General features: G+C 47.3%; 2 protein-coding genes and 1 long non-coding RNA gene across 3 annotated transcripts in view; 2 read left to right on the top strand and 1 right to left on the bottom strand.

Annotated features, from left to right (window-relative positions):
* SCRT2 (scratch family transcriptional repressor 2) overlaps window positions 1-7,146 on the top strand; it is a 31,461-nt gene extending 24,315 nt beyond the window's left edge. The window contains exon 2 of the mRNA XM_083619140.1: window positions 911-7,146. Coding sequence (XP_083475266.1) covers window positions 911-1,614 — 704 coding nt within the window. The 3' untranslated portion in view covers window positions 1,615-7,146. The remainder of the gene's footprint in view (window positions 1-910) is intronic.
* Window positions 7,147-13,559: 6,413 nt separating this feature from the next.
* Window positions 13,560-19,648, top strand: LOC310764666 (uncharacterized protein). The gene is made up of 3 exons (XM_083619053.1): window positions 13,560-14,634; window positions 14,884-15,064; window positions 18,777-19,648. Exons 1-3 carry the CDS (start codon window positions 13,745-13,747, stop codon window positions 18,789-18,791), a joined length of 1,086 nt encoding a protein of 361 aa, XP_083475179.1. The 5' UTR covers window positions 13,560-13,744; the 3' UTR covers window positions 18,792-19,648.
* Window positions 14,220-14,955, bottom strand: LOC310764886. Its single transcript, XR_014549322.1, has 2 exons — window positions 14,827-14,955; window positions 14,220-14,783 (listed from the first exon to the last, which is right to left on the bottom strand). It is a non-coding gene; the product is annotated as an uncharacterized lncRNA (long non-coding RNA).
* Window positions 19,649-21,280: the final 1,632 nt, after the last annotated feature.

Below are 21,280 nucleotides of genomic sequence, written 5' to 3'. Positions count from 1 at the left end.
TTTCGGTAAATCTCGCCACTTTTGCATTTTCCATAAGTTTTCGTATCCATTCTGCTTTCGCTGGGACTTCTTCTTTCCATTTTTGAACTACAGTGGTACCTCGGGTGAAGAACTTAATTCGTTCCAGAGGTCCGTTCTTAACCTGAAACTGTTCTTAACCTGAGGTACCACTTTAGCTAATGGGGCCTCCCACTGCTGCCACGCGATTTCTGTTCTCATCCTGAAGCAAAGTTCTTAACCCGAGGTACTATTTCTGGGTCAGCGGAATCTGTAACCTGAAGCATCTGTAACCTGAAGCATCTGTACATGACTCTTAGGTTCCTTCCAACTCTACAGTTCTATGTATACCTGAAGGAGCGTCTCCACCCCCATCGTTCAGCCCAGACACTGAGGTCCAGTGCCGAGAGCCTTCTGGCAGTTCCCTCCCTGTGAGAAGCTAGGTTACAGGGAACCAGGCAGAGGGCCTTCTCGGTGGTGGCACCCGCCCTGTGGAACGCCCTCCCACCAAATGTCAAAGAGATAAACAACTCCCTGACATTTAGAAGACACCTGAAGGCAGCCCTGTTCAGGGAAGTTTTTAATGTGTGACATTTTAATGTATTTTTAATCTTTGTTGGAAACCACCCAGAGGGGCTGGGGAAACCCAGCCAGATGGGCAGGGTACAAATAATAGATTGTTGTTGTTGTTGTTGTTGTTATTCTGTGATTTCATCAACGAGTTGACCAGACTCCCTTGGAAGATGGGGGACTATTCTTCCTTGGAGGTTTTTAAGCAGAGGTTGGATGGCCGTCTGTCATGGATGATTTAGTTGAGATTCCTGCATTGCAGGGGGTTGGACTAGATGGCATTTGGGGGTTCCTTCGAACTCTAGCATTCTCTGATTAACTGAACCCTTTCTGTCCTCCATAGGCTATCTCCAGACCTGCCTCGCGTCGTCCGGCTACAAGAATGAAAAGAAGAAGCTCCACTTGGCATCCTCAGACCCAATCTACACGCCGTCGCACGAAGACTACAGCGACCCCGAGAGCCCCCAATCCAGCTTGTCGGCGCACTACTTCAACGGCGAAGCCGCCGTCACCGAGAGCTACTCGATGGACGCCTTCTTCATCACCGACGGGCGGTCGCGGCGCCGGGGAGAGGGCCAGCGGCGGGGCGCGCACCGCCACTCGTGCAGCGAGTGCGGCAAGACCTACGCCACGTCTTCCAACCTCAGCCGGCACAAACAGACGCACCGCAGCCTGGACAGCAAGATGGCGAGGAAGTGCCCCACCTGTTCCAAGGCCTACGTCTCCATGCCTGCCCTGGCCATGCACATCCTGACGCACAACCTGAAACACAAGTGCGACGTGTGCGGCAAGGCTTTCAGCCGGCCGTGGCTCCTGCAGGGACACATGCGTTCCCACACGGGCGAGAAGCCCTTTGGCTGCTCCCACTGCGGAAAGGCCTTCGCTGACCGCTCCAACCTGCGGGCTCACATGCAGACGCACTCAGCCTTCAAGCACTACAAGTGCAAGCAATGCGAGAAGACCTTCGCCCTCAAGTCGTACCTCAGCAAGCACTACGAGTCTGCCTGCTTCAAGGGGGCTGAGCACGCCTGCGAGGAGGAGAACTGAGCCGGCCAGGGGAAGGAGAGAAGGTCCAGGGGCAGGACCACGGCAACCGTCTTCAGGGATCTGGGGTTTGGACAAGAAAGGACAAACGTCGCCCTGGGAGGTGAAAGGGACCGCCGCAACAAATTGCAAGTCGTTCTGTTACCGGGAGGAAGCACTTAAGAACCTGGCAACCGCAACCTGTCCTTCTCAGAAGGTGATGGAGACTTTGGGAAGATGGCAAGCATTGGTCCCGAGGCCCAGCAACCTTCAAACCCAGAGGTGGTCCAAGGGATGTTCTGCAGATATTCTTGGACCACCGCTCCCATCAACCACATGTTCATCAGCGGTGGGAGCTGTGGTCCGCAGAACGTTCTCCACCCCTGGTCCTCCTGACCTGCCTTTTTCTCCTTCCTTCTCCAAATCGTCAACCGAAGCAATAACTCCAGTCAACGCCAGCAGAAGGCCGTCTTCTGGGAGACTCCTCGCTTGGTCTTGCACGAGCAAGACAAGCTTTTGACTTTTCTTCAGGATTACCAGGATATAGAGAGGGAAAGAAAGAGACAGTCGTCTCTCTTTCCATATCTTTCTCTCTCTCTCTCTCTCTCGGGTGTATTTATATTATTTATTACGTTATTTATTTAGTGTGCTGCTCCTTCTTCTCCCCTTGATGGGGAGGAAGAAAAGCTATCAGTGTTGCCCTTTGAGATCTTTTGGGGACAGAACAAGCGCAGAAGCTGTGAAACCCGACTCAGGGGGGCATTGCGAGGAAGGGTACCCACAAAGCTGACAAGGCTGGGTGTGGGATGCTTGGACGGAGCGACTTCTCAAATCATGCTTTGGAAGTGAGGAAGAGATTGATTTGTTGTGTTTGGCATAGGAAACAGGAACTTTTTTTATGTCTGAAGGACCCAGGAAGGCACAATGCATGGGTGGGGGGAGAGAACCAGTCATTTATTTATTTCTATATGGTTGTCAGAATTAGGATCTCCCCCAGACAGCCTGTTTGTTGAGCATCCATCCCGATTTTTTTGCACAGAGGTTGTAGGTCTTCTCATTCCCGGTTACTTGACATCTCCACCTAGTGGTTGCTAACAGTGATGCCTTTGAGATGGGACTTCACCAAAGCTGGCCCTCATTCACCCATCTCCACATTGTGGGACGCCCTCAAGAGCTTCCGAGGAACAACACCATGTTCCCGAGAAGAACCCAATGCAAAAACCCCAACCATAACCTCTCCATCCTCCTGTCATCGCAAGAGAAGCATTCTTCATTGAAGGCTGGAAGGGACAAGGGCAAGAAACAGATTGACTGCAGAGCTGAATCCAAACATTGTTTCCAGGCGGCGGCATAGCCAGGCAGTGGCGTAGGAAGGCGGTGCGGTGGGTATGGGCTGCCCTGGGTGTCATCACTGAGGGGGGTGACAAAATGGCAAAAATATGTGGTTTTGAAAAAATAGCTCCCACACCCACCGCACACCCCTTGCTACGCCACTGCAGAAACACTCTCCCCTTGAGTGATTTCCAGAAACCAGAAGCATTGCTGTCTCCAACTTTGCAGGCAGAGCACAGCCTTTATGGCTAGTAGCCTTCGACAGCCCTCTCCTCCATGAACCTGCCTAATTCAGAGGTGTAGCTAGGTGAGGCGGGGGGCACTGGGCGCCACACCGCGGGGCCTGCAACGAACCTGAGCCATGCGTCACTCCTGGGGGGGAGGCGGCGGGCAGACTGCCTGCAAGTTCTGCACTGCTTTTTTGAGTAGCGCAGGGCTTGCGTCTGCCTGCCGCCTCAGCCGCCCTACAGCTGAGGGGGAGGCTGCGGAGAGGCTCCACACAGAGCGCCCTGTCTTGGCTCGCCCCGTCCCCATGGGCGGCTTGCTCCACCCCTGGCTGCAGGGTGAGCGTACCGCCCCGGGCACCAGAGCAGCTAGCTACACCACTGTAGCCAGGAAGCCCTGATTCTGTTGCCATTCCACATTTGTTAATGGCGGGTGTGGAATCTCTTGCTGCTACAGAGGCGCCCGTATTAGATGCCCATATTCTTCCTTTGAGAAGTGTCAATGGATTGTGGCGTACCATTTGCCTTTCAGCCAATCAGGAGGCCTCTCTGCTCAGCTCCCGCCTTCTTGCCTTTGCAAGCCCATCAGAGGTATGGGATGTAACAGGGGATGGGGCAGCTTTATGCCACTCTCATAGCAGAAATATAGTAATTCCATTTCCCTTTGATTGAGGAGTTTGTCCTTTCAAACGTGTGAGTTAGCAAGAATGGCAGCTGCTGCCATAAATTTAGGAGCTCTCTATTTTAAAGTTCTAATTTATGCTATTTATGCTATTTATTGTTTAAGAAGAATGGGTGGGTGAAACATTGGGGGTTTCTTTGCATGAATCCTAGCAAGCAGGACGTCGATGGCAGAAGCTGTTTGCAGGTACACCATTGTCACAGAAGCTGAAGGCATATTAGAGCTCTGTAGCGGCAGCGGCTGTTTTCAAAGAGCTAGGATCCATTTGCAAGGAGGAATCACCGATTTACTTTGACCTGTGTTAGTGATGGTTGTTGAATGATGGGAACTGGACTTTGAATATTCACATGCAAAACATACCCTATTTCGTTGCGCTGTGGGTCTTTGCCTAAGGTTAGTCAGATGCTGCCCCTGGGATGGGATGGGGGGAGACCGAGAGAGAATACAGGGTTCCTCAGATGACCTCTTTATTGAACATGTGTCCTGACTTGCCTGCACAAAGCTTACGGGGAAAGGTAGATTGTACCAAGTCTCTACAGAGCAATCTGAATTGTTTGTGGTGAGGCTATATGACGAGCATTCATCCTGCATTCATCCTGATCTGCTTGTGGGAATATTTACATCTCCATGTGTTAGCTCATACCACTTTTCACAGCATTTCGCTATTACTTCCCTAAGTGCAAACCTTTCGCTTTTAAAGCGCATTTGTCGCGCTAAGGTGGCAAGAGCGTTTTAATCCACTTTAACTGCGCAAACCGAAATTTCTGGTATGCGCTCGAACTCTTCCTGCAAAATAGTGACAGCCTGGAGGCAGCCGAAACTCACCTAGGCAGCTCGCCACAGAGGCAATATTTCAGCCGGAGACTTCCTGATTGGCAGCTCTGCCTCATAGCCAATATCTGGCACCAGTTTTCTCGAACAAAAAGCAGGACAAAATAAACGTGGGCATGCTCTGGGAACCAAAGTCTTTCTCAAACAACCATCCATTCTCTTCCTAGCCATCATCTCCAGCCTAAAACAAGAGTTAAGAACCAGGAGGGGGCAACTCCTCCTTAAATGACATTTATATTTTGCTGATAAAGTGATGGATGTTTTTAAATTGAAAAAACGTAGGGGGGCACAGAACTCTACACTCAGCCGAATGAGTAAAAGCCATGCGGGAAGTGGAATGTTTCAGAAGATAACTTTTCAGTTTCATTGCCCCCTTCGGAACAGACTGTGTTTTGGGCTGTGCAGGACCTGTTCGAAGGCAAAGCTGTTCCGTCACGTCTTCCTCACCGGTGAGAAATGTCGGCTCCTCCGTGGGCTGCAATTCCAGGTGATGGGAAGCAACAGCCGTTTCTATGCAAACTCTCCAGGTGAACGTTGCCTCTCCAGCCTCTGCCATTTTGCATGTGCTTAAAACTTTTCGGCGCTGTGGACAATAGTACATAAACAACATCGGTGTCTTCCAGATGTGGACATATAAACCTCTGGGGAGGGGAAAGGGCCCCAACAATGAATGTGACAAGAGACTCACCCGCTTTTTGTGACACCTCCAATTTTCTACCTCTGACCCAACGAGCCATCTCGCAGGACAACGGACACAACTCGGCAACGGTCTTCTCGGTTGTCCAAGAAAACTGTTTGTTGTTAGAACAGGTGCGTCAAATGCCACAGCTCATCAACGCATCCCCCCTCCACCTTTGGAATGCACCACAAGCATTCCACAAGCCACAAGTCCCATACATTCTCCTGGAGCTGTAACTTCCACTGGGGAGCCAAAACACATTAATGCATCACAAGAGGGTTAAAGGGTGGGGCGTAGCTAATAATCAAAGGCTCCTATGAGCTCAAAGAATCCAAGTTGCCTCTTTTCTCTGCATAGTCTCTGCACCGGAGCTTCTCTCAGACCTGTGACTTTATATGGGAAGGGGAGCATCGCCCCTCTGAGGGAAAAGGAACCCTGTCTGTTACATGCTCAGAAAAAGCAAACCCTTTTGAGGGTGTGTGTAAAAAAATAACACGTGCTTCCAATTTTAATTCAGGGGGAAAGTGTGCCTCGGCTACCAAAAGTTTGGAAATGACCATTCCGTAGGAGCAGGAATGTGTGAATGGCGGAAAAGCAGTTTTGCTACAATTCCAACTTGATGTGCTCATTTGAAACATGGCTTGTTCTCCTCTCTCTGCCCCACAGAGCTGCCTTTCCCCGTCTCTGCCCCACCATCGTTCTCGCTTCCCCCAGGTTTCTTTCCCCACTTCCAACAACAGCAGCACACAAGGTTTTCGCTCCCTCAGCAGCTCACACACACTGGCCGTACAGTATGGGTTAAAGGTAAAGGTAAAGGGAGCCCTGACCACTAAGTCCAGTCGTGGCCAACTCTGGGGTTGTGGCGCTCATCTCACTTTATTGTCTGAGGGAGCCGGCGTACAGCTTCTGGGTCATGTGGCCAGCATGACTAAGCTGCTTCTGGCAAAGCAGAGCAGCGCACGGAAACGCCATATACCTTCCTGCCGGAGCAGTACCTATTTATCTACTTGCACTTTGACGTGCTTTCGAACTGCTAGGTGGGCAGGAGCGGGAACCGAGCAACGGGAGCTCACCCTGTCGCGGGGATTCGAACCGCCGACCTTCTGATCGGCAAGCCCTAGGCTCTGTGGTTTAACCCACAGCGCCACCCGCGTCCCTACCGTACGGGTTACGGGGACCTCGATACAGGCATTATCCTACTTTTTCCCTCCTCTTAGGGCTTGGGCAAGTCTTAGCTGTTCCCACCAAGGAGTGGGAAAAGGCTGTATACAATAATCATTTGTAATTTCCCCCGCGGGGCACAAATAGCACAATTCAAAAACATGCCGAGGCTCAAGGTATTGCTAACGTCTTCTTAGGTGCCATGATGACACTTATGGAATTCTGCACATAGGTTCAGCACCACCATAGTCCTGTGCTTGCACAAGCACACTCAAAGCAGCATCCATGTGATGGTTACATTATTTCATCATAGATATCATTTCGTTACACAAAAATAAAAACCACCTCCCTCTGACATGAGCGAGAAGCAGCAGAAAGCTTCTTTCTGTAAACAAAGGTTCCTGGTTTCTCGCCTGTTGCTTTTTGCACTGGGAACGATCAAGGTCAACCCAGATCCTCGTCAGTGTTTATACTGTAAATAAGATAAGACAGCAATAATTTTCTCTGCATGATAGAGTCTTGTTTTCTCCTGCCAGATTTTGAACTGGACAGATCACGGGGAAGAGAAACAAATCTCCCCCAGATTAAACTACCTGCAGTATTGTAAAACGCAATTCAGGGATAATAAAAAAGGGCCTTCTTCTGCTACCGAATTGTGTTGTCTGTGTTTGAATTGATGGAGTGAGTGGGGGGGGGAAGCAGGGGCAAGCACAAAGCGCTGTACATATTTATTCTGATTATTGCTGTCCCGCCATTTGCACAACCAAGAGGGCAGTTTAAAACTGAATCGAGGAAGATAAAAAGCATCCATGTAGTAACACAGGCCTCAAAATGCAGCAAAACAACAACTCAAATAATTCAGTTTGTTAATAGCTGCAGCAACCACCATATTTTTTGCTCCATAAGACGCACCTGACCATAAGACGCACCTAGTTTTTAGAGGAGGAAAACAAGAAAAAAAATATTCTGAACGAAACAGTGGATGTACGATTTTTGTGATTCATGCTGTGGCCACAGACATGTGACTTGACGGTGAGTTTGGGGTGACCGAATGCAAAAATCCTGAGAATCCATGTGGATCCGTGCTTTGTAACCACGTTTTTGTCCCATTGCGGCCCCACGAAACAGTGGATGCGTGATTTTTTTTTGGTGCAGGCTGTAGCCATGGACATGCTATGTGAACAGATTGTGAATTTGGGGTGACCCAATGCAAAAATCCTGAGGATCCATGGGCTTTTACCTCCCCCCTCCCAGGCAGCCTCCTTTATCTCTAGCATCCCTTATCTCCCTCCCAATCACTTACTGATCAGCTGCTTCCTTTCAACACTCCCTTCCCTCTTGTTTGCCTTAGTGTCTTTTCCTTAGCTGCAGCAGTTTTTTGCTCCTCCTTTTCTTCTAATTTCTCTCCTTATTGCTTTAGTCTTCCTGTTTCCCCCCTTTGCAAGTTCACTGTCTTTACCTCCCCCCTCCCAGGCAGCCTCCTTTATTACTAGCGTCCCTTATCTCCCTCCCTGATTGCCTGCTGATCAGCGGCTTTGTTTCAACACCCACTTCCCTCTTTCAAAAAAGAGAGAGCATGATTTGCTTTTCACCCCTGGACAATTTGGCTCCAGGGACCACACATTTGCTCCATAAGACGCACAGGCATTTCCCCTTACTTTTTAGGAAGAAAAAGGTGCATCTTATGGAGCGAAAAATACGGTAATCCCTTTGTCTAAGCAGGTCTCTCTCTCCTCCAAACAGATGTTGAAAAGGTGTGTCTTTACTAATCACCAAAAGCTATAGACCAGGGGTCAACAAAGTTGTTGTGTCTTGGGCCGGTTCACGGTCCCGCAGACGCCGCGGCAGGCCAGAGTGTGTGTGTGCGCGCACATGCACAAACGCTATTTCCGGCGCTCCTTCCAGCACGAAGGAGGCGTGCGCAGTTTCCCATTGGCAGCAGGAGCTTTCTGCAGCCAATGGGAAGCTGGCCAGCATCATGGAGGGTGGTCCCCGCTCTGCTATGCGGCAGTTTAGCGTGGCGCATGGGAGCCGATGGAGCAGGCGGCGGGGGTCCACGGGCCTTAGGTGGCCAACCCCTGCAAAAGACACAGGGCCAGGCACACCTAAGGAGACAAGGAGGTTCAAATAATAATAATAATAATGATAATAATTTATACCCCGCCCATCTGGCTAGGCTTCCCCAGCAGTAATACATCAAACATTAAAAGCTTCCCTGAACAGGGCTGCCTTCAGATGTCTTCTAAAAGTCTGGTAGTTGTTGTTCTCTTTGACATCTGGTGGGAGGGTGTTCCACAGGGAGGGTGCCACTACCGAGAAGGCCCTGTGCCTGGTTTCCTGTAACTTGGCTTCTCGCAGTGAGGGAACAGCCAGAAGGCCCTCGGAACTGGACCTCAGTGTCCAGGTAGAACGATAGGGGTGGAGACGCTCCTTCAGATATACTGGGCCGAGGCCGTTTAGGGCTTTAAAGATCAGCACCACGAAGAAGCCCCACTGCAAAGACCCAAGGACCAACGCAGGCCAGCCCAAGACTTTTGCTTCCCGAAAGCTGGTCCCAGATCAAGGAGGCTCGCATCAGTTATCCCACCCTTGTCACACCTCCTTTGCTTAAAAGACCACCTGTTTTTAAAAGAGTAGATGCATACCTCAGAAAACCCAAATGGCATTTGTTCCCTTTGAGAACAAAAATTGCACCCACCACCAAGAGATGTGGGTTGTCTTGGTTTTGCACACAAAACCCTGCAAAGTACATATCCCAACTGATGGTGCAGCATACATCGTCGGGAAGAATACTAGGATAGCTTGACTTCTTCCCAAGCAGATCCAAATTCCCCTATCACCCCACTCCCGCAAATCCACCTTCCCAGCTGCAAAGTCCTCATTATGGAGATTTTGGATCCCTCAAAGGCTTCTACACAGTTTGTCCCCAGCAACCAGCATGCAGTGAGATAGACTTCTTATGAAGATGGAGGTTCCTTTAGCAGCGGATACACCTAGAGGCAGAGGTTCTTTCAACATGATCTATCTCTCACACACACACACACAAAAACTGTATAGTTCTTCCATAACAATCCTTCAGCAAAAAGGTATTTTGAAGGTTAAGCATTTCCAGGGGTCAGCAAATTTTTTCAGCAGGGGGTCGGTCCACTGTCCCTCAGACCCATAGCTGTCAACGTTTTCCTTTTTTTAAGGGAAATTCCCTTATTCCGAATAGGATTCCTTGCAAGAAAAGGGAAAAGTTGACAGCTATGCTCAGACCTTGTGGAGGGTGGACTGTATTTTGGGTGGGGGAAAATGAATGAATTCCTATGCCTCACAAATAACCCAGAGATGCATTTTAAATAAAAGGACACATTCTACTTATGTAAAAACACGCCGATTCCCGGACCGTCCGCGGGCTGGATTGAGAAGGCGATTGGGCCAGATCCAGCCCCCAGGCCTTAGTTTGCCTACCCATGAACTAGACCTCTTGACTAATAAGGGAAATACATGAACAAACAAACAACGTCTTTGGACCTCGTTCTTAGTGACAAGAAGGAAGCATAATGCAATAGCCTGATGTCATGAAAGGGGCCAACCATCATTGTGAAATCAGGAAGTACAGTACATAAAACATGACATTTACCCACCTAATGCTTTTAAAATTAAGGACGTCTCTAAAGACTGAAGCCTAAGGGAAAGATTAAGAAACTTCAAACAGCGCAGATTTATGCCGCAGGCAAAAGGGGGAGACACAATAAATATCACAAGGTGCACTTTGGAAAATGGGGGGGAGAGAGAGAGAATTTAAGCACCAAGGAACTAGGGCAGGGAAAATTGAAACACTCTGCTCCAACCCCTCCCCTCTGCTCCAGGTCAAGACCCAGACCTTCAGAGGGCTGAAAAGACTGTGGTGCCCACACCACACATATGTAATTCGAATTAAAAAATACTAAACTGTAAAATAATTTTTTTTTAAAATGGCACAAAGCTTACAGCTATGCTGAAATGCATGTGCAAACATGTGCTTTGCAACACAGGACCAGATCTGATCTCCTCGCATTATTTCGATCTATGTCAGTAGGATGTGGCCCCCCCTTAAGCTTAGGGGTGGGGATAAGCAGTAAAAAGAGAAAAGAAAAATATTAGGAGGCGTGTAAGGAAGTCTAACAAACCCCTGATTTTCCCCAGGATGGTTAATTGCATGGGTGTAGCGGGGGGGTGGTGCAGAGGGGCAACTGCCCCCCTAAATCAATAGAAATACGTAACTGAGCAATCACGTCGGTTCTGCCCCCCCAAAAAACAAAAGTCCTGCCCCGCCCTAACAAAAATCCTGGCTACGCCCATGGCTAATTCGGTATAAATATTTAATTCTCCCCCCCCAAACCCCCCCATCAGTGCCAGATTTACATATAAGCTAAACAAGCTATAGCTTAGGGCCCCACTCTCTTGGGGGCCCCAAAAAAATTTAAAGGGAAAAAAAACTGGATGTACATTTCCAAAATATAAGATAAAAAACAAATAAAACAAAACCTACACACAGCAACAGTGTTTTGTGTTGTGTAGGCTCCTATTTGTTATGTGCAAATGGCTTTAGATACCTATTAGGTCCATAAATTACCATAGAGAATATATTCAACACAAAAAACAGTGGCAATTTGTTGTTGACAAAGGACAACTGGACATATAAAGGGCCCCATTACCTTCGGTAGCTTAAGGCAGGGGTCAGCAAACTTTTTCAGCAGGGGGCCGCTCCACTGTCCCTCAGACCTTGTGGGGGACAATATTTTATTTGGCGGGGGGAATGGAAATATTCCTATGCCCCACAAATAACCCAGAGATGCATTTTAAATAAAAGGACACATTCTACTCATGTAAAAACACGCTGATTCCCAGACCATCCATGGGCTGTGGCCCCGATCTGGTGGAACTCTCTGCCACAGGAGACTAGGGCCCTGCAGGACTTGACATCTTTCCGCAGGGCCTGCAGGACAGAGCTGTTCCGCCAGGCCTTTGGCCAAGGCACAGTCTGACCCCCTCCTTTGGTAATCCTCACAGAACTCTAGCCCAATGGTTGCCATTAATCTGATTTGAATTGATTTTATAATGAAATGATTTTAGAATGTTGCATCATTTTACTGTTGTTAGCCGCTCTGAGCCCGGCTTTGGCTGGGGAGGGCGGGATATAAATAAATAAAAATTTATTATTATTATTATTATTATTATTATTATTATTATTATTATTATTGCCTACCCATGGTTTAGGGCTTCATCCAATCTAAATCTGGCCCTGATTACCGCATTTATTTTTGGTGACTCTGCTTTGTGAGACCTAACTACGTGTTTACTCTGCCCATTGGGCAATCCAGCCCCGATGCCATGGAGCTACGATTCTTCTTGGTCTTGTTACGGTAAAAATCTGGGTGCGAGGCTGCTCTGCCACCCAGCTCGTCGGACTAAGTCCGCGGGTCCCTGCGGAGGAAAAATGAGCTCAGCCGGAGACAGGAGCAAGCTGCAGAAGATCCAAGTTTATTGCGCAACAGTGAGGCATCTGATCATAGCCTGCATTTTTAATCAAGGCTTATATTTTGATCAGATTCCTGTATTCTAAAAATGACCTTAAAGAAATATATATTTGTAAATGTTTGTATCTCTCATGCCAGGCAGAAACCATACTCTGGCAGCTGTTTATCTTCTTGATCAAGGGCCCCCCTGATCTATAGCAGTGTCTCAGGGTTGTAAAAGGAAATTAAAGCCTGGGAACAAAAGGTCACACTGACCATACAAATTATAGAATACAATCAAGGTTGCAAAAATAGTAATTAATTACTGTGCCTCCCATTAAACTTGAGCCACATCTTCCTAAGGTTAAAAAAGCAAGAGCTAATACAAACAGAGCTGGCTAGGGAAGAGGCCTCTCTCTCTCTCTGGAACTGCTTTGAAGCTTCAGGGAATTTAGAAAACTTAGAGAACCTAGCTTTTATAAAGTTCCTTTTTTACTTAAGAAAAGGTCTTTGCTTCTAAAAATCTATATATGTATGAAATATATTGGCTTAAATGTAATTATGCAAAGGATTTAGAAAGTAAGAAATCATAGAATCATAGAATCATAGAAGAAGTTGGAATAGACCACGAGGGCCATTGGGTCCGGACCCCTGCCAGACAGAGAGACGCCATCGGAGCACTCCTGACATATGGTTGTCAAGTCTCTGCTTAATGACCTCCAAAGAAGGAGATCTTTCATTGATAATGTGTGGGAAGATGAACAAAAGATCTGTTTTGGAGTGAATAGGGCAATAGGGCAAAAGATGAAATGTTAGTTAAGGCGCCTAGTCTAGGGCAAAAGGTTATCTGGTAATTAAGGTGCCTTGTAGAGGTTAATGGCTGTTTGCCAATTATAAATAGAAGGAAATATAGCTCTTTGTCTCCCATAAAAGGTAATAGGAAATGGGTGTATCTTTTATGATTGGTTCTAGCGAACAGCCAATAGGAATTTTAACCAGGCTGATTGGACAGAGGCAGCCAAAGGAGGAGCAAGGGGGCTGAGCTGAGGGAATATAAGTGCTGGCCATAATGGCAGGAGGCCAGGCCAGAGCTTGGTAACCATATACCACTGTGCCTCACATTTATTTGTCTGACAAATAAATTATTATTTTAATTTCTCTATTGCTGCGTTGAATATTTCATTCCAGCTAAGCGTTAACCACAAGCAGGGTGCTACATTTTATGGTGCCTCTGTGACTCGGATAAGTGGTCTGCTGGAACGCAGCCCCTTCGCCTTACTGGGCAGGGTACAAGAGGGAGGACCACTAACTGCTTACCCAGCGCGCACTGGAACATTTTTCCAGGGGAACGCAGAAGTCTCGTCTGTCTGATACCCTGCTCACCGACGGCGACGGACCGGGGGGAACCAGAGAAATAAAGAGGGATCCGCTAAGGGTAAGTGCACAAAGGGGTTTTGGCCCTCCAATTAATTGGGAGGAAGAGAAGTCTTGATCAAACTTCTGCGTCTCAGTAAGGGGGAAACTGAGTACGCTAGGTGGTTGGGTACATCAGACGGTGGTCTGGTGGAGGAAAAGGGAAAGGTTGGGAAGTAGAGTGTGGTGAAGTATCCAGCGCATTGTATGTGTGAGAAAGTACAATCTGTAGCTGACCTGAGTGTGGAGTGGGTAGTACTTCGTTTCCCAGTAAGGCGACTTCACTGGGCAAGGAACCCCACGAAGCGAGTGTGTGAGTGACTGAGTGGATACTTCACAGGGCCATACAATGGGAGTTGGGGGTTCAAAGGGGGAAAATACACCTCTTGAATGTATGTTAAATAATTTTAAGAAAGCCTTCTCAGGGGCATATGGAGTCAAAATGACGCCAGAGCGCTTGAGAACGTTATGTGAATTAGAGTGGCCGAAACAAAATACTGAATGGCCATCTCAGGGAACTTTTGATATAAATTTAGTAAGCAAACTTTGGACTAATATCGCCAAAGAAACGGGAGGGTGCCCAGAACAATTTTCATATATAGATTCTTGGCTGAGCACATTAAATAAAAATCCTCCATGGATAAGGGAATGCAAAGTCCAACGATGCAAATTATTGGCTGTAAAAGCCGAAGCTAGGAAAGGAATCTTGCCAAATAAACTCAAACCCATTTTTGAGGGACCAGAGGAAGAGGTGCTTCCACCTCCACCCTATGCTCCACATCGAAGGGAGCCTAATCCAAATACTCCACCAGTTGTAACCCCAAGGCAAGAAAGTGGAACGAATAATGGGGGTGGAGTCACAGAACTTGATTCCTTGATAGATTATGATAAATATCTTCAGGAGGCATTGGAGTCCTATAATAAAGCCCAAGCAGAAGTGGTTATTCCACCTGTGAGTCCCAGTAGAACTCCATCTACAGTCTCCTTTAGTGGAACAACCAATTGCCCACCCCAAACCCCTGTACATCCAAATCCTAGAGAACTATTACAGAAGTTACAGGAAGACCTTGATCGGTCAGCAAGCAATACAGCCAGGCGTATAAAGCTGCTAAAAGAACGCCTTGGGACAGATACCATCCCCTATGATTTGAGGCCCCTAGAGCAAAGCGAAGAGAAAGGTCACGTAGTAGCCCCTCTTAGAAGAGTATTTGATGCACTTGAGGAGCCTGTGCTGGTTAACGGGCAACCCGGACCACGGCCACCTCGAACTTCGACCCTCCAGTACATTCCATTCACAACTACGGATCTGATGAATTGGAAAACACACACCCCATCTTTCGCAGAAAAACCTCAGGCTATGATGGACTTGGTGACTTCAATAGTAAATACTCATAGTCCTACTTGGACAGATTGCCGCCAACTCCTGAATACTCTGTTCACCACTGAGGAAAGAAGAGACATAATTGAAAAGGCACAGATATATTTGCGTGAGCAGGCCAGAGTGGGAAATATTTTTAATATTGACCGTCATCTCCAGGATAACTTTCCTTTGGAAGATCCTAATTGGGATCCAAACAATGCAATTCACCTGGCCAGGCTTACCACCTACCGCCAGACGCTTGTGCAAGGTATCCGCAGGGCATGCCAGAAGCCCACTAATATGTCTAAAGTCTCAGAAGTAGAACAGAAACCAAATGAGAGTCCGGGAGATTTTTTAGAGAGGCTGCAGGAAGCCTATCGTATATGGACTCCTTTTGACCCTGAAGCCCCTGAAAACAGCAGAATGATTACTGCTACATTTGTGGCCCAGTGTGCTTCTGACATTCGTAAGAAAATTCAGAAATCAGAAGGATGGGAAGGGATGCTGATGAGCCAAATTATGGCCATTGCACGCCGAGTTTATCGGAATAGGGATGAGGCTGAGAAACAAGAGAAGAAGAAGTGGCAGAAGGAAAAGATGGTGATGCTAGCCACAGCAGTGAAGCAAGACTACCGCCCTTTAAACGGAGGGAGAGGGCGGGGAAGGAATCCACCACTGGGAAGGAATCAATGTGCGAATTGCAAGAAGGAGGGTCATTGGAAGCGGGAGTGTCCTGAACCCCTGAGGTTGGAAGAAGTACGCCCAGGCCCAGGCCCAGGCCCAGGCTCCGGCCCAAGAAACCAGGGACGGGGACGGGGAATGATCCGAAATGGAAGATATCAGAGACCTGGACAAGGACAGAGTAGAGACAATTTCATTGGACTGGCAGAGGAGGATTTTACCCAAGACTAGGAACGACCGGACTCCATAAAGTTAGGCTTCCAGGAGCCCACGGTCACGATTCAATTAGGGAGCCATTTAATAGACTTTATGATTGATACTGGGGCTGAATACTCAGTACTCCCAGAACTATTGCAGAAAAAGGCATCCAAAAGTGTAGTCATTAAAAGTGCCACTGGTCAGTCAGCTAAGAGGTCTTTCCTTCAACCTTTGGAATGCCAGATTGGGGGACATCGTTTAACCCATCAGTTTTTGTATATACCTGAGTGTCCAATACCTCTCTTAGGTAGAGATATGCTGTCCAAATTGCAGGCCCAAATCACCTTCACTCCTCAAGGTCCAGAAATGAAACTGCCATCAAAGGCAGCAGGAATAATTACCCTCTCAGTACCTAAGGAACAATCATGGCGCCTAATGTCAGCCCTGCAAGTCCAACCCACATTGGATACAGGATTAAACAAGCTCCTCCAAACCCTACAGGTGCCACCAGGAGTATGGGCCGAAAATAGCCCACCAGGAATGGCTAAGAATATAGCTCCAATTGTAGTAACCCTAAAACCTATGGCTACCCCTGTATCTGTAAAGCAATATCCTTTACCCCGGCGAGCAGCAGAGGGCATCCAGAAACATTTGGACCGCCTATTAAAATATGGTCTGCTTAAGCCCTGCCAATCAGAATGGAACACACCCCTTTTGCCTGTTCGGAAACCTGGGACAGATGAATACAGGCCAGTACAGGACTTGAGGCTCGTAAACCAGGCTATCGAGACCTTGCACCCAAATGTACCAAACCCATATACCCTGCTGAGTTTGATCCCACCAGAAGCAACATTTTTTACTGTATTGGACTTGAAAGATGCATTCTTCTGTTGCCGGCTGGCACCACAGAGCCAACCTATATTTGCCTTCCAGTGGGAAGACCCTTTGACAGGAACAAAAGGCCAGCTAACCTGGACAAGATTGCCCCAGGGATTCAAAAATTCCCCAACTTTATTTGGTACTGCCTTGGCGAAAGATTTAACAAGTTACCCCTCAATACCTGGAGAAAAGGTGGTTCTGCAATATGTAGATGACCTTATACTAGCGGCAAAGGATTTTGATACCTGTAAAGAAGGGACAGAGGAACTGCTCCACTTGCTCTGGGAAGCTGGCTACCGAGTTTCCCAGAAAAAGGCACAGTTATGTTTAGAAAAGGTCAAATATTTGGGCTTTGACATCTCACACCAACAACGAGCATTGAGACCAGAGAGGAAAGAAGCTATTTGCCTTATTAAGGAACCTACCACAAGGAAACAACTCAGAGGATTCCTGGGAACAGCAGGGTTTTGTAGACTATGGATACCTGATTTCAGCAGTCTGGCCAAGCCCTTACATGAAAGCACTCGAGGTGCAGAAAAGGACCCATTCGTATGGGGACCTGAGCAGCAACAAGCCTTTTTAGCTATCAAACAACGACTTATGGAGGCCCCAGCCCTTGGACTGCCTAATTCGGAAAAACCCTTTCAGCTGTATGTACATGAACAGAATGGGATTGCAGCGGCAGTCCTGACCCAGAGATTAGGAAGTTGGAACCGTCCAGTAGCTTATTTGTCAAAACAATTGGACTCAGTAGCAAAAGGATGGCCTCCATGCCTAAGGGCAGTAGCGGCCACTGCAAGCCTTGTCAAAGAAGCTGATAAATTTACCTTTGGCCAGACGATGTATGTGAATGTACCTCATGCTGTTCTGACACTTATGGAATATAAGGGTAGTTATTGGCTAACAAACCCAAGGATGGCTAGATACCAAGGCCTATTGTGTGAAAATCCCAGGATTCATCTACGAGTAGTGAATATGCTCAATCCAGCAACTTTGCTGCCCCTACCAGAGGTAGATGATGAAGAATCACATGATTGTCTCCAAATAATGGATGAAGTTTATTCCAGTAGACCCGATCTGAAAGATGAACCATTGAAAAATCCAGATGTTGTATATTATACTGATGGTAGCAGTTACCTGCATGAGGGTGCCAGACGAGCAGGATATGCTGTGGTCACCAATGAGGAAGTTGTGGAAGCTGAAGCTTTGCCTGCTGGCACCTCAGCACAAAAAGCTGAACTTATAGGTTTAACTAGAGCTCTGCAATTGGCAGCCGGATGTAAGGCAAACATCTATACTGATTCTAAATATGCCTTCTTAACCCTGCATGCACATGGAGCTCTATGGAAAGAAAGAGGTCTAATCGGAGCCCATGGGAAGGCCTTGAAATATGGACCTGAAGTAGAAATCCTGTTGGAAGCAGTATGGGCTCCAGAACAGATTGCTGTAATGCACTGCAAAGGTCATGGACGTGGAAGGGATCCAATAACCAGAGGAAATCATGCTGCTGACAAAGCAGCCCGAGAGGCAGCCCAAAAGCCTGTGGGAGGATTTATAGCAGCCCTCATACCAGAGGTAGTTCCAGAAGAAGTTAAACCTCACTATACCCCAGAAGAGAGGAAGTGGGCTGAACAGGAAGGGGCGATTGTGAAGGACGGTTGGATGATCCTGCCAGACAATAGGATTTATGTACCTCATCACTTAGCAGGCACAATTGTAAGAAATTATCATGAATCTACTCACCTTGGCGGTACTGCAACCAGAGAGAGTCTCAGTCGGAAGTTGTATATTATTAACCTATCACAATTAGCAACTTGCATTTCCCAGAAATGTGTTCTTTGTGCTAAAAACAATCCCAGGCAGGGACCGGTACAACCTCCTGGAATCCAACATGTGGGATACGTCCCCATGGAAAGCCTAATTGTGGACTTCACAGAGCTGGTCCCTTCTAAGGGATTCAAGTATCTCCTTGTGTTTGTAGATACTCTTACTGGATGGGTTGAAGCTTTTCCCACCAGAACTGAAAAGGCACGAGAGGTAACTAAGAGACTCCTCACCGAATTGATCCCAAGGTTTGGATTACCTAGATGCATTGGAAGTGATAATGGGCCAGCGTTCATTGATCAAGTAGTACAAGAAGTATGTCGAGTCCTACAAGTGAAATGGAGACTGCATGCAGCATATAGGCCTCAGAGTTCAGGGAAAACTGAAAGAATGAATCGGACTCTGAAAACCCAATTGGCAAAATTAACCCAGGAAACAGGATTGGGATGGGTAGATGTGTTACCCATAACACTGTTTCGTGTTCGGTGCGCACCCACAAAAAGACTTAAGTTGTCACCTTTTGAGCTCCTGTATGGGAGGCCGCCCTCCTTTGTTCAGGATATTCCAGCTGACCTCAAACAAATAGGAGACTATGTGACACAGGGACAAGTGCAATCTCTCTCCCGTGTTTTTGTTTCTCTTAACAGGTGGGCCCTCGAGCGCACGCCGTGCAGCATTGCCGAGCCGATTCATCAGTTCCAGGCTGGCGATAGCGTATGGGTGAAAGAGTGGAAACGCGATCCACTTGCACCTAAGTGGCGTGGACCTTACACCGTCTTGCTCTCTACTCCAACAGCGGTGAAGGTAGCTGAGGTGACCCCCTGGATTCATCACTCCCGTTTGAAGAAGTCCGAAGGCAGTTGGACGTGCAAAGGTGACCCCTCTAATCCTTTAAAACTGACTCTCTCCAAAAACCCCTGTATCTAGCCCTACGGGGAACGGGCTAAGTCACGGGCAACATTAGACGACCGGCCTGCTGCAGCCACAACCTGGAAGCTGGCTGACCTGCGCACGCCTGAAGCTTGAGGAGCATCTGAACCAGCGATTGTGAACGGGAAGATTCTCTTATACAATTGATTGACTGCCCCCCCCCTGTGGAACAATTATCAGAGATATTACTCATTGGGGATCCTTGGGACATATGTTTTGGTCTTGGTGGTTCCCCATTTCTGTCACTGGAGGAATTATATTGGGACTAATATTTTTTTGTTATCACAATAAGGTAATCTTTTGTGGAAGGAATGCATATACTAGACATCAACATGATTTTATTATTAATCCTGATCCCTTGGGAAGGGGAAGGGTCCTTGAATTTGAGCAAATTTGCTAAATATGGATTCAGTCAAAACCACAATATGTGGGTAGGCTTAGCTGAGATGGTAGCCAATGTTACAAATAGGACCAATTGCCTTGTTTGCTCTCTTGGGCCAGATGATTCAGAGGGAGGTATGCCCTTATTACCAATACCATTAAATGCCATTGGTATGGTAAGCAAAATGCCACACCAAACAGAAGTACAGAATTTCCCCGGATGGAACTCAACTAAACCAATACGAGTTATACCTGTACAAGGGGAATTCTGTGTACATAAATCATCAGAGGCAGCTGATTCTACCATGATAGGCTCTTCTCATTGCCACTATACTTGGGATTATATTAAGAATAGTCAAACCTGGGCAAACGGTACTACCTATCGAACTCGGAATACCTTGCCCTGTGCACCTCCTTTTATTCATGCATGGAAAATGGTGTGGAACATAACTATGACAGAAAAAGGCAATCTAACATACTGCACTGTGAGCTCTATGCCCCTTTTGATATTTCGCCTTATGCACTCCACGTACCAAAGACCTCAGACCCGATGGTTGTGGTGGATATGTGGAGAATGGGCATACAAGAAACTCCCTTCCAAATGGAGTGGGACTTGTTTCCTGGGATGGGTATTACCACCAATGTGGATTATGCCCACTAGTTCGGCCAAGCGTACACGAAGAAACGCTGATATTTCTCATATAGCAGGAGGAAGTACCCAAAGTTGGAGCGATACTGATGATTGGCCACCAGAGCGCATTATAGCCTATTATGAACCTGCCTCCTGGAATCCTGATGAGCTCATACAAGGGGCTCGAGATCCTATTTATAATCTAAACAGAATAATTCGATTGCAAGCAGTAGTGGAACTTGTAACCAATGCAACGGCCCAGAGTTTGAGACTTATTGCACAACAGTTGGATGAAAGTAGAGCCGCCATTTTGCAGCTGAAAATGGGAATGGATTATGTACTTGCCAGGCAGGGAGGCCTATGTGGAGTCTTGAACTTGACAGGGAATGCCTGTTGCTTTAACATTTCTGATAATGGTGAGGCGATCCGTGTGTTGGCCACAAAGATGGAGAATATAGCACATGTCCCAGTACAAACATGGGAAGGATGGGATATGGGATGGCTCACCAACTGGTTACCAAATGTCGCAGGACTCAAAGGGATACTATTGTCTTGCTTGTTTTTCTTGACGGTAGTAGTAATGGTTTTGTGTATGGTGCCATGTATCATTTCATGTTTTAGAAGTACAATTAGCAAGATGATTTCAAATGAAACTCTACCTCATATCATGGCCCTATACAGAGCTTTACCTCAGGAATATGATGAAGGTCAAGCTATCAAGGACACTTGGGAAGGTCCTTGAGCTTGAAAGGGGGGAATGAGGCATCTGATCATAGCCTGCATTTTTAATCAAGGCTTATATTTTGATCAGATTCCTGTATTCTAAAAATGACCTTAAAGAAATATATATTTGTAAATGTTTGTATCTCTCATGCCAGGCAGAAACCATACTCTGGCAGCTGTTTATCTTCTTGATCAAGGGCCCCCCTGATCTATAGCAGTGTCTCAGGGTTGTAAAAGGAAATTAAAGCCTGGGAACAAAAGGTCACACTGACCATACA

This window comes from Podarcis filfolensis (assembly GCF_964270895.1).
Source record: "Podarcis filfolensis genome assembly, chromosome: 6".
Lineage (NCBI taxonomy): Eukaryota > Metazoa > Chordata > Lepidosauria > Squamata > Lacertidae > Podarcis > Podarcis filfolensis.
This window is presented reverse-complemented; position numbering and strand designations above follow the sequence as displayed.

Bases quoted from the DNA above. Each gene is read 5' to 3' on its own strand.
- LOC310764666 (XM_083619053.1), top strand. From the start codon at position 13,745: ATGGGAGTTGGGGGTTCAAAGGGGGAAAATACACCTCTTGAATGTATG. The intron at 14,635-14,883 runs CGGGCAACCCGG...GATATATTTGCG, and splicing joins GAGGAGCCTGTGCTGGTTAA to TGAGCAGGCCAGAGTGGGAA.